Source organism: Halichoerus grypus, chromosome 15, assembly GCF_964656455.1.
Source record: "Halichoerus grypus chromosome 15, mHalGry1.hap1.1, whole genome shotgun sequence".
Taxonomy (NCBI): domain Eukaryota; kingdom Metazoa; phylum Chordata; class Mammalia; order Carnivora; family Phocidae; genus Halichoerus; species Halichoerus grypus.
The window spans coordinates 56,127,902-56,145,253 of record NC_135726.1 but is presented as its reverse complement, the minus strand read 5'-3'; the positions used below and the strand labels follow the sequence as shown (position 1 = coordinate 56,145,253).

At 46.2% G+C, this 17,352-nt stretch overlaps 1 protein-coding gene across 1 annotated transcript in view; it reads right to left on the bottom strand.

The window, feature by feature from the left end:
- LOC118525533 (uncharacterized) overlaps window positions 1-17,352 on the bottom strand; it is a 28,407-nt gene extending 11,055 nt beyond the window's left edge. The window contains exons 1-5 of the mRNA XM_078063438.1: window positions 17,311-17,352; window positions 10,802-11,001; window positions 9,250-9,342; window positions 7,797-7,923; window positions 2,623-4,132 (exon numbers count right to left, since the gene is read on the bottom strand). Of these exons, the coding sequence (XP_077919564.1) occupies window positions 2,623-4,132; window positions 7,797-7,923; window positions 9,250-9,276 (1,664 nt within the window). The 5' untranslated portion in view covers window positions 9,277-9,342; window positions 10,802-11,001; window positions 17,311-17,352. The remainder of the gene's footprint in view (window positions 1-2,622; window positions 4,133-7,796; window positions 7,924-9,249; window positions 9,343-10,801; window positions 11,002-17,310) is intronic.

The following is a 17,352-nucleotide window of genomic DNA, read 5'->3' as shown; positions in this document are numbered from 1 at the left end:
GTCCAGGGGGCGGGGCGAGAGGCGGAGCCTACGCGGGAAGAGCAAGGGGCGGGGCGAGGTCGGGGTGGAGCCTTTGGTCGGGGCGGGGCCGGAACAGGGGCGGGGCCTGGGATCCGAGTCACGCCTCTCGGCTCGCAGGTCCGTTTCCCTGCTCTGGAAACGTGTCCTCTTCTGTGGAGATGCCTTGCCTCCCGCCTATCTCAGTTATGTTTCAAACAGTTTGAAGGTAAAAGTTTAAAGTTGTGGGGGCCATTTATGTTGGAAAGTAAGATTCTTTTGTTTTGGGGGGCGCCTAGCTGGCCCACTTGGTAGAGCACTCAACTGCTGGTCTCAGAATTGTGAGTCCAGCCCCAAGTTGGGTGTAGAGATTACTTAAAAATCAAAAAAAAAATAAGATGCTTTCCTTTTCACGGTTGAAAATGTCTCAACAGTTATAAATTATAACAAGGCAATTTATAACAATTTTTTTCAAGTTACTAGGGTTTTTTTGGTTTTTTGTTTTCTTTATTTTTTAAGATTTTATTTATTTATTTGAGAGAGAGAGAGCACAAGTAGGCAGAGCGGCAGGCAGACGGAGAGGGAGAAGCAGGCTCTCCTCGGAGCAGGGAGCCCGACGCGGGGCTCGATCCCAGGACACTGGGATCATGACCTGAGCTGAAGGCAGACACTTAACAATTGAGCCACCCAGGTGCCCCTAAGTTTGTTTTTTTAGTAATCTCTACACCCAATGTGGGGCTTGAACTCATGACCCAGAGATCAAGCATTGCATGCTCTTCCGAATGAGCCAGCCAGGTGCCCCATGAGATGAGTAAATTCTGAGTACACAAGATCAACATTTTAAAAAATCTATCTTGGGGTACCTGGGTGGCTGAGTCAGTTAAGTGTCTGACTCTTGATTTTGGTGCAGGTCATGATCTCAGGGTCGTGAGATCGAGTCCCATGTCGGGCTCTGTGCTCACGGCAGAGTCTGTTTGAGATTCTCTCTCTTCCCCTCCCTTCGCCCCTCCCCACACTCATGCTCTCTCTAAATAAATAAAATCTTTTTAAAAATCTATCTTATTTCAATGCAGTAGCAATTAACAAGTGGAAACTGAAATCAAAAATACAAAATGTACGACTGCTCAAAAAGGAGAAAGTACAAACATATGTTAATTTAACAAAACACTGATGGGATTTTGATGCTAATAATCTATAAAAGATCACACAAATAGAGACATACCACAGCCATTTACTGGAAGATACAACATAGAAATGATGTTAAATGACCGCAAATTGATACACAGGCTTAACACAACTTCTATCAAGGTATCCTGCAGACACAAACAAGATTATTCTAAAAGATATAAGGAAAGGCAAAGGAACTAGAACAGCTAAAACACCTGAAAAAGAAGAATAAAGTGGTTGGAATCACTCATTCTAGATTTCTAATATGGTGAAACGTAATCAAGACTACAATAGGGGCGCCTGGGTGGCTCAGTTGGTTAGGCGACTGCCTTCGGCTCAGGTCATGATCCTGGAGTCCCGGGATCGAGTCCCGCATCGGGCTCCCTGCTCAGCAGGGAGTCTGCTTCTCCCTCTGACCCTCCCCCCTCTCATGTGCTCTCTCTCTCTCTCTCTCTCTCTCTCTCTCAAATAAATAAATAAAATCTTTAAAAAAAAAAAAAAAGACTACATTGTATTTGTGGAGGAAGAGACATACAGATCAATGGAAAAGGCCAGAAATGGCCCCACACAAGTACTTCCAACTGAGGTTTGACAAACGTACCAAGGAAACTGAATGAAGAGAGAATTAAAAAAAAATGATGCTGGACCAGTTGATTTCCCATAATAGAAAAAAAGAAAAAAAATGTCTGCAAAAACTTCACGCCTGTACAAATAGTAGCTCAAAAATAATCATAGTTTTAACTGTGAAATGTCAAACAATAATACTTTAACCTAGAAAAGATTTAGAAAAGAAACAACACAATAATATCTTCAGGATCTATATACCTTTGCTCTATCTCTATGTATCTTTTTTTTCCATCTAGAGTTTTAACACATTTTGGCTTTAAATTATTCTGTGGTATATACTATCACAGGTTAAATTTAGAGAACTTGAGAGTTAGTTATTTTAGTCCTCATAAGAATTCTCTGATGTGGATTCTGTTGTGAAAGTCATGGAAGAAATATAAAAATATTCATTACATTTGTAAGACTTCTTCCTATTATGAATTATTTTGTTCTACGATGAACTGGTGAACCCCGAGGACACACTGTTGCTTTAAAGGCCTTTAGATGTTCAGTAAATCTGTAGGCTTCTCTCTAGTATACTCTCATGACATCAAAGGCATGAATGTTTGCCAGAAAGCCTTCAGATTCATTAAACTTGCAAGGCTGCTCTCCAGTATGAGTGCTGTGATGTTCTGCAGTTTTGATCCATGGGCAAAAGCCTTAGCATGCACATTACATTCATGTGGTTTCATCAAAGATGTATATCCTGATGTCTAGTGAGTTGTGAAGCCTGTGTAAGTCCTCCGCCACATACGTTACATTTATATGATTTCTCTTTAGGGTGGACTCTCTAATGCCAATTCATGCTTGAACTTACAATAAAGGCTTTGTCACACTCATTATGTTTGTTACTCCCCAGTATGAATTCTCTGATGACTTGCAAGGCTCGAATTTTGACTGAAGACCTTCCCACATACATTACATTTATATGGTTTCTCTCCTGTATGAATCATCTGATGTCTAGTGAGGTTTGAGCGCTGAATAAAAGATCTGCCACACTGATTACATTTGTATGGTTTCTCTCCAGTATGAATTCTCCGATGACTAGGAAGGCTCGAACTCTGACTGAAGACCTTGCCACATTCATTACATTTGTAAGGTTTCTCTCTAGTATGGATGACCTGATGATAAGTAAGGCTTGAATACATACTAAACGCTCTGCCACATTCGTGACACTGGTATGGCTTCTCTCCAGAATGAATCCTGCGGTGACGTGCAAGGTGTGAATCGTAACTGAAGACCTTCCCACATTCGTCACACTTGTAATGTTTCTCTCCTGTGTGGATTATTTGATGTCTAGTGAGATGTGAGCTCTGATTAAAGGCTTTGCCACACTCAGTACATTTGTAAGGCTTCACACCAGTATGGATTACCTGGTGGTTAGTGAGTTGTGAACTATACGTAAAGGCTTTGCCACACTCATTACATTTGTAAGGTTTCTCTCCGGTATGAATTCTTCGATGGCTTGCAAGGCCTGAACTCTGACTGAAGACCTTGCAACATTCATTGCACTTGTAAGGTTTCTCCCCAGTATGGATTACCTGATGGTTAGTGAGACTTGAACACTCACTAAAGGCTTTGCCACACTCATTGCAGTGGTAAGGTTTCTCCCCAGTGTGAATCCTGTGATGACGTACAAGGTGTGAATTGCGACTGAAGACCTTGCCACACTCAACGCATTTGTAAGGTTTCTCTCCGGTGTGAATTCTTCGATGACATGCAAGGTGTGAGTTGTGGCTGAAGACCTTCCCACATACATCACATTTATATGCTTTCTCTCCTGGATGGATGATCTGATGTCTAGTGAGGTGTAAACTGGGATTAACTGCTTTGTCACACTCATCACGTTTGTAAGGTTCTTCCCTAAGGTGTGCTTTCCGGTCTTGTGTGAGTAACGAAGAACGCAAGAAATCCTTCCCACGTTCATTAGAAATGTTGGTGTGGACACTAGGAAGAATTCTGGGATGTGGTGAAACTGAAGACCCAACGCTGACAGACTTCGCAGCTTGGTGACATTCATAAATTTTCCCTTCAGTATGAAGTATCTGCACTCCAGCCAGACGTGACTGAAAGCTTAGTCCAAACCTGTGTTCAACTGGCTTATTTCCTGCATCTCTTCCACCATATTGATCTCTTCCACCATTGAGATTTTTGTTAAGGGTCACAAGCACTGCTTTGTAATCTCTTTCACCGTCTCCCCACTGACACTCAAAGTCATGAATATTTTTCTGGATTGCTCTAAAAGCATAATCTTCGGTGTCACGGCTTTTATGTCTTTCCAATATAACCGTCTGCAATACTTCCCCTGTATTACTGTTCTCTTTGGGTGGTAATTCCTTGATCATATATTTGGAAGAGATGGCTACAAGATATAAAGAACCATAGGTTTCCCATTAATTACAGAAAAATTTCATATTGAAAAACAAATTACACCAAAAGTACTACATATTTTGATCAGTTATGAAATGGAACCATGATCTTCAATTTTTAGGAACACAAAAGGAATAGGATTCTTTAAGATAAAAGGGTGACTACATGTAATTCAAATTAATTTTAGAGAAGCCTACTTTAAATAATCAATGGCAAAAAAAACAATCAGTGTACAAACTTATGCTAGCCCTGAAAGAAGGGGTATTTTTCCATCATGGCCCAAAATCACACACCACTTCACAGAATATATATGGCTCTTTTGTATCTGAAGAGATAAAAATACCACCCATATTTCCTGTATATTTACTGTGCACTAATGCTGAAGTACAGCAGGACATAGTCTAATGCTAAATAATCCGGAACAAACTTATCTAGTGAGTAATCTAGTAAATGGCAATTTGGAGTTGGAAAACCATAGCAGCACTGGGGAGATGAGGAAGAGTTTAATCAAACAACGTTACAAAAATATTTTTCTGAATACTGGTTATAAAACTGTATTCACCATTTTGCAAATTTAACAAGTGGTTTAAGTCAGTTATGTTGCATTATACGTTCAGAAAAACCATCATCTATAAATCATGACAATTAATAAAACATTCTAGTAACCTATAGTGAAACCACAATAGAAATAATAAGTAAACACAATTACACAAAATTACAGTTTGTGGAATTCTTAACAAAGCTCTCTTAAGAAAAAAAGCAAAGGGGAGCCTGGGTGGCTCAGCTGGTTAAGCGACTGCCTTCGGCTCAGGTCATGGTCCCGGAGTCCTGGGATCGAGTCCCACATCGGGCTCCCGGCTCAGCGGGAAGCCTGCTTCTCCCTCTGACCCTCTCCCCTCTCATGCTGTTTCTCTCTCTCTCTCTCTCAAATAAATAAATAAATAAAATCTTTAAAAAAAAAAAAGAAAAAAGCAAGGGCTTCTATTCTAGAACCAGCACACCATATGAGAACTGGAATTTGTGTTAAGACCACTCACTTTTGAAGTATCAAGTCACGTAAATACTTAACATTATAAAGAATGATAGTTGGGGAAAGAAGTCAGAAATCACAATTATGATTTTTTTTAAGTAATCTCGATACCCAACGTGGGGCTCGAACTCATGACCCCGAGATGGAGAGGCATGGGCTCCACCGACTGAGCCAGCCAGGCGCCCCATAAATCACAATGATGATTTTATGCCTGCAGTTATGTAACAGCCAAGCAACAGAGCAATACCCTATTTACACACTGTTCTTTAATTTTTTAGGTCATTGGCCACAAAGTATATGTAATAAAGAGCTTGTGCGTGAAAACCTTATTAACTAAGGCCAGATCAAACACTGTTTAGACAAAACTGCAGAATAAAAACATACAAAATATCATGCAGGCTGCATGGTCGGAAAGTCTGTGTCCACCCCAATATGATGGTGTTGGAGGTGGGTTCTTTGGCAGGTCATGAGGCTGGAGTATTGTGAATGGGATTAGAACTGTCATAAGAAGAGAGATGAGTGCTTGCTACCTCTCACTCTTTCCATCATGCAAAGACACTGCAAGAAGACAGTGTTCTAAATCAGAAAGAGAATGCTCATCAAGAACTGAACTGACTAGCACTAAGATTTTGGACTCGCCAGTCTCCGGAACTGTGAGAAATAAATTTCTGTTAGTTAAGCCATCTGGGTTATGGTATTTGTTATGGCAGGCTGACCCAAGACATGGGCAAAAGGCCAACTGATTAAAATCATGACAGAAGGTTGCTGCATCTTACTAAGCAAAGGAATTTCTGAGACTTTACTATAAAACATGGAATATTCGAAACCTTCTAATAGCGCTAACATGGTTAAAAGCCTCGAAGTAAGGGGCGCCTGGGTGGCTCAGTCAGTTAAGTGTCTGTCTTCCGCTCAGGTCATGATCCTGGGGTCCTAGGATCGAGCCCCGCATCTTCGTCAGGCTCCCTGCAGGGAGTCTGCTTCTCCCTCTCCCTTTGCCCCTCCCTCCACTCGTGTGCATGCGCGCTCTCTCTAATAAATAAATAAAATCTTTAACAACAACAACAACAAAAGCGTTGAAGTAAATTATCACTATTTTTTTTTTTTAGTAGGCTCTATACCCAGAGTGGAGCCCAATGCAGGGCTTGAACTCACGACCCTGAGATCAAGGCCTGAGCCAAAATCAAGAGTTGGATGCTTAACTGACTGAACCAACAAGGAGCCCCCAAATTACCACTGTTTTTTAAATAGGGCCAGTAGGCACATGGGTTTGGGTTTCTAACTCCTATTTATAGAGAAAGTTAGAGAAACAGGATTGACCTGGGCCTGCAGGTTCAGACAATGTGTTCTTGCGCACGACTGCCCACATGTCACAGTCAAGATCACAAGCTCTGAAGTAAATACTTCGATGGAGACCCCAGAGCTGAGCTGTGCTGCTAACAGTGTTACTCAGCCATCCTGAGTACCTCGTCACCCCTTGCACATAGAGATTTCCATAGTGTCCTGAAAGAGTGATACCGTGGATAAACAGGGATCTTTCCTTGTACAGTGAGAGCAGTGTGGCTGGTGAGGGGTCCTGTGGGAATGAGGGTGTTTCAGAGTACAAAATTAATATGCTAGTAAGCAATAGTGTAGTCCATCCCGATGGAGGTACCATGTAAGGGAAGGCCAGAAGGAAGGTGAGGAGTGGAGGGCAGGAAGTCAAGAGCACATGGGAGAAGTGACTGAACTTGCCAATCTATGGGAAGATAAATGTACCAGGGCAGTTAGAATTGCGGCCTTGGAAAAAAAGAAGGAACTGATGTGGCAAATACTATCATGCTGTCCCATTCTTAACTGCAGGAATTATAGCATGGATGTGGGACAAAAATGGAAGACATTTAACACGGAGGGAGCGTGATGACGAGGGAAGAAGCCATGTTTAGAAACAAGGGAGGATGGGTGGCTGCTGAGGGCGAGGCAGAGGGGAAATGGCGAAACGCTGGTAAAAGGGGACAAAATTTCAGCTACATGGTGAATAAGGTGTGAGGAGCTAACGTACAACATGGTGACTATAGTTGATAATATCATATAACTGAAATTGGCTCAGAGAACAGGGCTTAAGTGTTCTCACCAAAAAAAAAGAAAGAAAGAAAAAACAAGTGAGGTAATGTGTCTTACTTGATTATGGAAATCCTTTCACAATGGATGTGTATTTCAAATCATTGTGGGGTACACTTTAAATATATTACAATTTTCTTTGTCAATTACACCTCAGTAAAAGCTGAAAAACAGTTTCAAAATGTTATCCACCCACTGCCTCCTCTGAAGACTTAGAGAACAGTTTATATAAATATCTCACTTTCTTCTAAGAACTAGGGAATCAAAAGCACAAGGGTAGAACAAATGGAACTGGATATTTTGTTTTTCATAATATGGCTTTGTGCATCCTTGAGCTCTGGCACCCTGCCTGATTAAGTGCGCTGATCATCGGAAGAAAGTGTAAATGAAAAGTCCAGATGCCACATTCATTTCTGAGTCAACAGGGCTTCGATCTCAGTCGAGCAGGGCAGGGGCTCCCAGGCAAACAAGGGAAGATACAAAGATACCCAAGGGCAGACCCCCACTGCTGGAGGGACATTTTCCTCACCCACAGAGACCAGGTTCCTGTAGTTCTCCACCATCACGTCCCTGTACAAGGCCCTCTGAGCAGGGTTCAGGCACTCCCACTCCTCCGGAGAGAATTCTATGGCCACGTCCCTGAAGGTCAACCATCCCTGAAATGAGAACACATTTCGCCAAGGAACTATGGAGAGAGTTCTTATCTTCACATAAAACGAGAAGAGGAGAGATGTGTAAGGATGGATTCAGAGGAAGTGGGTGTTCTTACAGATGCACATAAGGTATTTCTGAATAAGTTACGTGTCCCTTATTTTGGCCTATTATACTTTTCCATAAGAGGTTAGGATGGCTTCTCAATCAATATGGCTTTTTTCAGTTTTGTGGACAATATAAAACATATAAAAATAGGAAATCAGGGGTGCCTTGCTGGTTCAGCCAGAGAAGCATGTGAGCCTTAACCTTGGGGTTGTGAGTTTGAGCCCCACACTGGGTGTAGAGATTACTCAGAAAAAATAAACTTTAAAAAAAAACAGACCATCAGTACAGGGCTACCTATAAGAAGTGTCATTTATCGTGTTTTACACATATTCAGTATCTTAGATGAGCTAGGGCACGAGTGGTATCTTCAGAGATGACAATGTCCACAATGACTTTAGAGAAAGGCCAGAATCTTAAAATTGGGATAATGATAGCAACAGCAATGAATAAAAGCTCTTGAATGCTTCCCACGTGCTAGGCATTACACTAAATGCTTTACACGCACTAATTGTAATAACATCGTCACTCATTAAAGACAGATCTGTTCCCATCATCCTGAGGAGACGCCTGTGTCACCCACATTCCCCGAAACCCACCCAAGGTCAAATGCTAAGAAATGGCAGAACAAGCTCCTGAATCCAGATGTCTAGGCTTTGGAAGTGAACTTAAACAATTAAACATACATAGCAGATGGCATCCAGAGTACGCTAACAGAGGTTCCCTGGGACAATGTGAAACAAGTTCAAGGCTAAGAACGTGGAAATGGATAAAAGGTCATTATACATGAACACACATGCACATAAATGTCATTCTTCTTATACTGTTTAACTCGTGTTAGAGTAGGAAGAATGTAAAGCCATGGAAAATGCTTAAGATTTAACCTCAACAATGAATAACTTATTTATGAAGTAATGTTAATGTCCTTTCAAAAACTAGGGGCTTGCGTACCATGCATTCAAGCACAAACATATATATATACACTTAAATGTACTGAAATAAGAGCAGTCGTCTCTCCATGACACAAAGGGGCCTCCTCACAGGCTCCACGTCATTGAGTCAGCTTGAGATGGACTCTAAGTGGAAGGAGAGGGGCGGAGGGAAGGCCTGGGGGAGTGTGGACAGACACGGCTCAGGCGGGCATTTTGGGTCAGAAAAGATTAGCGAGTCCAGCAAGGGCACAGCAGGATTGAGAGACAGAAAATCAACCAAGAATATGACTTTACCTGACAAACAGCCATTCCTGACTCCATCCTTTCCTCTTCCTCCTCCTCTAAGCTGCTTCTTCCTCAGACAAGATCAGTCTTGAGAATTCAATCCTAAGGATCAAGAATCTGCAGTTTAATGCTTAGAATCAATCTCCGTCCGTCCTGCACCACAACCTCACACAGGGAGACCTCTCCGTGTGGAAACGACAGTCCTCTGCTGCCCACTGCCACAGGAGGGGGGCTCAGGGACAGTGAACTCCTCCAGACACCAACAAGTGAGTGTCCCCACCCCTTTCTTCAGAACTGGCTCCCACCCTGGTGAAGCCCCCCCCCCCACTGCAGCAGTGGGGACCTGGGCTGGACCCCACGTTCCCCTCCAGGTCACAGACCCGCCCTGATCACACCCACGCAGAGCAGGGCCCCCTCACCTCTCCCTCAGAAACGGAGGACCCAGAGCCTTGCTGCTCAATGCTGGATACACATCAGAAGCACCTGGGACACTTTAACTGCTACTGAGGCTGGGCCCTATCCCCCCTTGACCACTGGAAGGGGACTCTCTGGGAGGCCCACAAGAGCTGTATCTGCAATCCAGTGTGAGGCTGGCTGCAGCACACCTCCCACCTTCTGGCTCTGCTCGCCCCTGGGGCCCTGCTGTCACCAGGACCCAGACCTGGAAGGGGAAGGGGCAGAAGGGAACATGCAGGGCAGGCGGCAGAGGTCGGGCTGGAGGGTGGGCAAAAGACTCCCCCGAGAGAAGGCGGTATCAGATCGAGGACCTGGGCGAAGGAGGGTGTTTGCCCCCTGCATCTGAGGGGCCAGACAGTTCCAGGCAGAGGGACAGGCCCTGGGAGGGCCCTGAGGCAGGAGCAAGCCTGGGCCCAGGAAAGGGGAAGAGGCCAGCATGGCTGCAGCAGGGTGAGGGGGGGACCGGCAGGAGACAAGGTCACAGAGGCCCCTGGGGAAGCAGATCAGGAAGGGAGTGGTCCTCCAACATTTGCCTCCCACATCTTGAAAGAACTTTAGAAACCGTGTATTCCTCCTCTCATTTTAAGCAAATTATCCAATTCTCTTCATCTTATACGTTAAAACATTTACAAATACTGTAACATCTTATATTTAGAATCATGCCAAGATGTGCATCTAGGCCTCAGGAAGTGCAGGGTCACCCCTAACCAAGATGTGGAGAATGCAGGGGGAGGGCCCCCGGGGCAGGCTGAGTCAGTTTTGCACAAATGAAGATGCACACGCCCCAGCAGAGATGTCGAGGCAGCTGGACACGGGATGGAGGTCAGGGCAGGAGTCTGGTGGAGAGCGGAACCTGAGAGACATGCAGGTGGTGTTGAGAAGCAGGAGAGGAGGGGATGAGGAAAGGCAGGGGTGTAGACACAGAAGAGGTACAAGGACTAGAGCGTGGGCGCCCCACACCCACAGATCAGGCAGTTCAGCAGACACCAGCAGGAAAGCTGCGAGGCGACAGTGATCGGGAAACCAACAGGCGGACAGAGTAGGAAAGCTTAGCGGGACGTCCTCAAACCAAGAACAAACGTGTCCAGGAAGAGGGAGCGCTCACACGGGCCACCTGTGTCCGACGGGAAAAGCAAGATGAAGGCAGGAAATTCAATCCTGGCCTGAGAAACGGGGTCACTGGGGACTCTGAACGAGAAAGTCTCAGGGGCACAGTGGCAGTTGAAGGCTTGAGGGATGGGGTTCACGCGACAGCTGGAGGCAGGATTTGAAGAGAGTAGAAGCAAGCTTTTAGTGGCCGGTGTTCTGAAAGGGAGCGAGGAAGAGGAGGGCTTACTAGAGGGGCAATTAGTTAACAGAGAATGTTTTGTTTTAAAGAGGCAAGAAGACATTGAATACAAAGCTTTGGGGGGTGTGTGCGTGTGAAAGATGGGCAAAACCACCATCTGTGTATGCTGACTGAATTAAGTCCTGACACACACAAACTGAAGACGCAGTGGGGGAAGGATGCCATACAGTCCTGAGACAGTGAGTGGGGCTGGTGACCAGGGAACAATCTCAGGCACACGAAGTCATACTGGTACATTCTCCGGCATGGCCTTCATTTGGGGGGACTGAAATGTGCAGGAGTCCTGTGTGTCCTTGGAACAGTCTTTATCATGAGGGATGGGGGAGCTGACCAGGAGCAGGAAGCCACAGTCCGGGGCACCTGGCTCAGTCAGTAGAACATGTGACTCTTGATCTCAGGGTTAAGTCGAGCCCCACACTGGGCATAGAGCTTACTTAAAGAAAAAAAAAAAAAAAAAAGAGGGGCGCCTGGGTGGCTCAGTCATTAAGCGTCTGCCTTTGGCTCAGGTCATGATCCCAGGGTCCTGGGATCGAGCCCCGCATCGGGCTCCCTGCTCGGCGGGAAGCCTGCTTCTCCCTCTCCCACTCCCCCTGCTTGTGTTCCTGCACTCACTCTCTCTCTCTGTCAAATAAATAAATAAAATCTTTAAAAAAAAAAAAAAAAAAAGAAAGCCAAGAGTCCTTCACTCAGACCCTCCTCCCTCTCAACAGATGTCTACAAGGGTGCACATGCCCCAGTGAGACCCCGACATATTCTAAAAACACTGCAAACTCTCATTTAGATCCTCCAAAATGCATCTGAATCGTTATTGACTTGCAACCCAGAATAATCCAAAATAGCAAAGTCATCCCCCAGAAGGTTCTCTGAGTCCTCTCCTCCAAATCCTCTGTATTGGACGACGAGTCTTGCATTCCTACACAGAACTCAATGAGTGACTCTTGCACAGACCCCACAGAGGTCACCGTGTGGAGCGGACGCTGGGCGGCAGCTCCCGATCCACCCCCTCAGGACCAAGGCACCGTCCTGCTGCAGCCAGCTCTCCCTGGGGACGCAGCTCAGGCCTCGGTTCTACCACCAGCACCGGGGAACGTGTCTCTGCCGAAGCCCAGTCCCTTCGTGCCTCCTCAGCTGTCAGCCCGAGTTTCCTAATAAACCCCAGCGGGCGAATCTCAGTCTCAGCTTCTGTGTCCCTGGGACCCCGCGCTGTGACACCCCACACGGACCCGTGCAGCCCCACAGCTACCCATAAACCCCCTTCCGGTGCTCCTGCCAGAACCGAGACACCCCCTCCAACGGCTGCACACATCCCCCAACCCCACAACCATGCTTGGGACAGGTGCCCATGCCGTCCACTGGGCCATCCAGAGGCCCACACTTGCTTCCACGTCGCTCCTGCAGACCCCTCTGGGCTCACTTCCGTCTCCCCCCAGGTTCCTACCTCTCCTGCAGGCACACACGAGCAGACTGGGCTAAGGCGCAGGGACCACTGGGCACAGGCTCCACAGCTGTAATGGACACGAGGGCAAACTCCAGGGCGCCGGGCCTTCAGTACGGACACCAAGAAGCTGGCCCTGCTGGGAACACTTGGGAGCAACCGGGGACAACATGGAGTCCAGTTTAAAACAGTCGAAGGTGGGCTGGATGCAGCTCAGTGAGGACGTCAGAGACAGAGAAGCCCCTAGATCTCTCCTCCTCGCCCCACTCACAGCAGATTACAAGACCCTCTAGTTCTTCAGCGTGTCTGTTTTATGCCCCCTTAGGCTCCTGACCTTGTCCCCACCCTTCCTGAAGGGAAAGTAGGATCCTTGACCCTGAGCAGATCAACTGCTGGAAGGCAAAGCCCCTGCCTGAGACGCAGCGGCTCCCTGGTGACGTGCACAGTGCGGACGACCCGGGGGCCGGCAGAGGGCAGTGACACCGCGGGTGACACATGTGGGGACCCTGGTCTGCAGGGCTTTCTGGGCTTCAATACATCCCGTAAAATAAGCAGCCATGTGAGGGTTAGATCGATTGGTGCTGAAATTTCCAGAATAATGGGCACCATCCTCATCACCTGCCCCAGCTCCTCGGGCTCCCTGAGGACCACTCAGTGCAACCCACAGCCCTAGCATCTAAACACGGCCCCAGAGGAAGGTGCGGCAGCCAGTCTGGGCGCCCTCCACTGTAGGGATTGAATTGAATTTTGCCAATCAATTCAGGGTTCAGTTTCTGTCTAGTCCATAATCTCCATGTTGGGGTGGGCTCACTGAGGCCTACAAGGGAGTCATTTCACCAAGTTATCCTGAGAAGGTCTGCGTTGGGTAAGCAGAACTTGGTGTAACTGAATTCTCATATGGTGGCCTGAAGGGGCCAGTGGGCAGAATTTGCCCACATCACTCTTCAGGCTTAAAAATTCCAGGACCATCTTTCACATGTCTGAGCAAAGGAAACTTCTATTTCTTTTCTTTTCAGTAATCTTTAAGCCCAACATGGGGCTCAAACTCATGACCCTGAGATCAAGAGTCACATGCTCCACTGACTGAGCCAGCCAGGCATCCCTAGGAAACTTTTTTTTCAAGATATGATCACAATGATCTCAGGTACTAAATTCCTCTTTTCCAGGGCGCCTGGGTGGCTCAGTTGGTTAAGTGACTGCCTTCGGCTCAGGTCATGATCCTGGAGTCCCTGGATCGAGTCCCTGGATCGAGTCCCGCATCGGGCTCCCTGCTCGGCAGGGAGCCTGCTTCTCCCTCTGACCCTCCCCCCTCTCATGTGCTCTCTCTGTCTCTCATTCTGTCTCAAATAAATAAATAAAATCTTTAAAAAAAAAAATAAATTCCTCTTTTCCAGAACATCACAGTAAAAGATTTAAAAAATACAGAATTTTGAACACATAAGAATTGCTGCCGTAAACACTGCAAGAGGGTCACCTATTGAAATAAGATAGTCACAAATTTCCTCATCAGGAACAGATGGGCTCTGTTAGGTGACATTTCCATGTAAATCAGCCCATTCGTCAACATTTGCAAAGAATGGACAAGAGGAACTTGAGGGGAATATCTATTTGGTCACTCGTAGCCCACTGTTTCAATAGATCACATAAAAGATAAGAAAACTGAGTATCACAGTAACAGATTAAATCAGGTTCCAACTTAGATAAAAGATTATTGACATATTTACCAAGTACACATGGAACAATCTAAAATTACTTACTAGATACCAAAGAATGTTCTCAATATACATGACAAAGAGAAGAGAGCCCGCAGACCTCAGTGTGAACTGGACACAATTAACTTAAAAATTAAAAAGTTAAAAAAGAATTTTAAGTTGGATGAAGTATGAGATCAAAATTTTTTAAAGTGGCAAGGTCATATTTATTTATTTATTAAATTTATTTATTTGATAGAGAGAGAGCGCGTGCACACAAGCAGAGGGAGGAAGAGCGGGAGAGGGAGAAGCAGGCTCAATCCCAGGACCCCAGGATCACGACCAAGCCAAAAGCAGACACTTAACCAACTGAGCCACCCAGGCGGCCCTAAAAATGGGAAGGTCATAGTTAGAAAAGAATGCCATAAACTGTTTATAGGATAGCTCCAAAGCTTACTTCAGAAGTTAATAATTATTCATAGAAAAATAAAACTTGGGCGCCTGGGTGGCTCAGTCGGTTAAGCGACTGCCTTCGGCTCAGGTCATGATCCTGGAGTCCCAGGATCGAGTCCCACATCGGGCTCCCTGCTCGGCAGGGAGTCTGCTTCTCCCTCTGACCCTCCTCCCTCTCATGCTCTCTGTCTCTCATTCTCTCTCTCTCTCAAATAAATAAATAAAAATAAAATCTTTAAAAAAAGAAAAAGAAAACTTAAATAACCAAGATTTATTTTAAGCTTCAAAAAGAAAAATAATACAAATATAAACGAAGAAGAATAAAGTAAATCTATTACAAAAAAGCAACACTTCTAATGTTCCTTAAAAAGGCACCATGTAGCGGCGCCTGGGTGGCTCAGTCATTAAGCGTCTGCCTTCGGCTCAGGTCATGCTCCCAGGGTCCTGGAATCGAGCCCCGCATCGGGCTCCCTGCCCCGCGGGAAGCCTGCTTCTCCCTCCCCCACTCCCCCTGCTTGTGTTCCCTCTCTCGCTGTCTCTCTCTCTGTCAAATAAATAAAATATTAAAAAAAAAAAAGGCACCGTGTAGTGACAGTCATTTCTTGCCCCACCTTCCTCTGAGCCCAGGCTCAGAGGGATGAAGGTGACCCAAGTCTCTGCCCTCTTGACTGAACAAGGATTACAAATAGAAGTTATCTTCTGATATAATTATAAAATGCACAAGCCTTTTAGACAGAAGTTTTGCAATGCTCATCCTGATCTGCATAATTTAATCTAATTTTAAGTGTATTATAAAGCTACGCATCAATGTAACATACTTACTCATCCATATCCAATCAATTCACCACTCCTCTGGGTCCCTTTCTTCACTATTGTCTTTCCCTCTCTCTCGATATTCATCTTTTTTTTTTTTTTCTTCTTGCTTTTCTGTTTTCCCCTTGGGTTTCTGCTCACTCTGTTCCCCTCTCCTGTCTTGCTGTTTCTCCCCTTCTCTGGATTCCTTCTGCAACTTCTCCCCTTCTCTGCCCCATTCTGCAACTTGTTTCCCATCTTGTTGCTCTTTCTCTCCAACCTTTCTGATTATCCGTCTCCACACATTTCTGCCCCTTTCCTCCCCCATCTCTACTTCCCATCTACTCTCCCAGTTAAGTTTGTTCTTTCCCTGCCACTCCCCCTTTGTCCCCACTCTCTGGCACCCCCAGCTTGCTCAGCTTCCTCCCTGCTGTTTCTCCCTCTGTTCCTGTCTCCCATTGCCCCCTCCTTTCCTCCAGCACCACATTGCTCTGTCCGCCGTGACTTCAACTCTTTTTTTTAAAAGATTTATTTATTTATTTGAGAGAGAGAGAGAGAGAGAGAGATCGTAGGGTGGGGGGTGCAGAGGGAGAGAGAGAGAATACTGAGCAGACTCCCCACTGAGCCCGGAGCCTGACTTGGGGCTCCATCCCATGACCCTGAGATCATGACCTGAGATAGCAAGAGAGTTTGATGCTTAACCGACTGGGCACCCAACAGCCCCTGCCACGACTCCAGTTCTTTCAAACTCTCCCCTCACTGCCTGGGAAGTGCCTCCCCCTTTGTTACCTATGCTCCCATTGCCCATCTTCAAAAAAAGGGGTGGCTCCTCTCCACATTTTGTTTCCCATTATCTATCTCCCTGTAGATCTCCTCTTACTCTAAATTTCTCAATCTTCTTTTCTCCCACTGCTGCTACTTTTCCATCTGTTTGTGGTTCTCCCTCATTCGTCTTTGTTCATTTTTCTATAATTCTCTCAGTGGGTCTTGTGAAAATAAATAAGGAAACCTCATTTAAAAAGGAGTGGGAAACCCCGAAGTGGGAGCTCTCAGGCAAGTACCACTCCCTGCACCCTGCTTTACCAGCAAGAAAAGAGAAGATGAGAATTATTTTTAAAAAGGGAGGGAATTTTTTACACGAGAATTTCATCTCCTGCTTTTAAGAAAAAAAGGAAGATCCCTTCCTGCCCCAGCAACAAACGCACTAACCACCACTTGCAGCCGCCGAAACACAGCCACCACCTCCGCGCTTGTTCTCCAATGAACTTTTGTTTAAAGCAACCCGTCCCCAATTTCCTCCTAAAAATAAAAGCTGACCTTCCTTTTCTCTCCCGACTTGCTTATGCACGCCACGCATGTCCCAAACTGCAATTCCTCTGTTTCTTCCAGAATGAACTCATTTTGCTAGTAAAACGACTGACTCGTGTTTTTAAGGCGGACAGCCCCTCTTCTTCTCCGGGTTCCTCTCACCCAGAAGGGGGATGTAGTAAGATGCCCGCCGCTCCCACAAGAGCACATTACCCAGGGCGCGGTGCACTGACTCTCAAGACAGGCCCTTTTTAGTCACCTCCCCAGCACAGGGTGAGGAGAGGCGAGGACTGACGGGCGTTGGCCTGCGGAGCAGACGAGCCGGCTGAGGCGGACGCGAGGTGAGGGGAAGTGCGTGCGTCTCCGCGGACGCTGAGCTCGCCACTCTCTCTCGGCCCGGGTGAGGACCAGCCTCTCCTGAGGGGCGGCCGGCGCTGCCCTCTAGGGGCTGAGAACGGCGCGGACCCACCTCGCGGATTTCAAACCGAAAGGGAAGCCCCCGGCCTCCCACGGAAGCGTCTGAATTTTGGGGTGCTGTCGGGGAGGGACTGCGAGGCGCAGGTTTGAACAAGAAAGACGAAACTCACACTCCACAGACTGGCCTCGGCTCCACGAAACCCGCTTCCGGG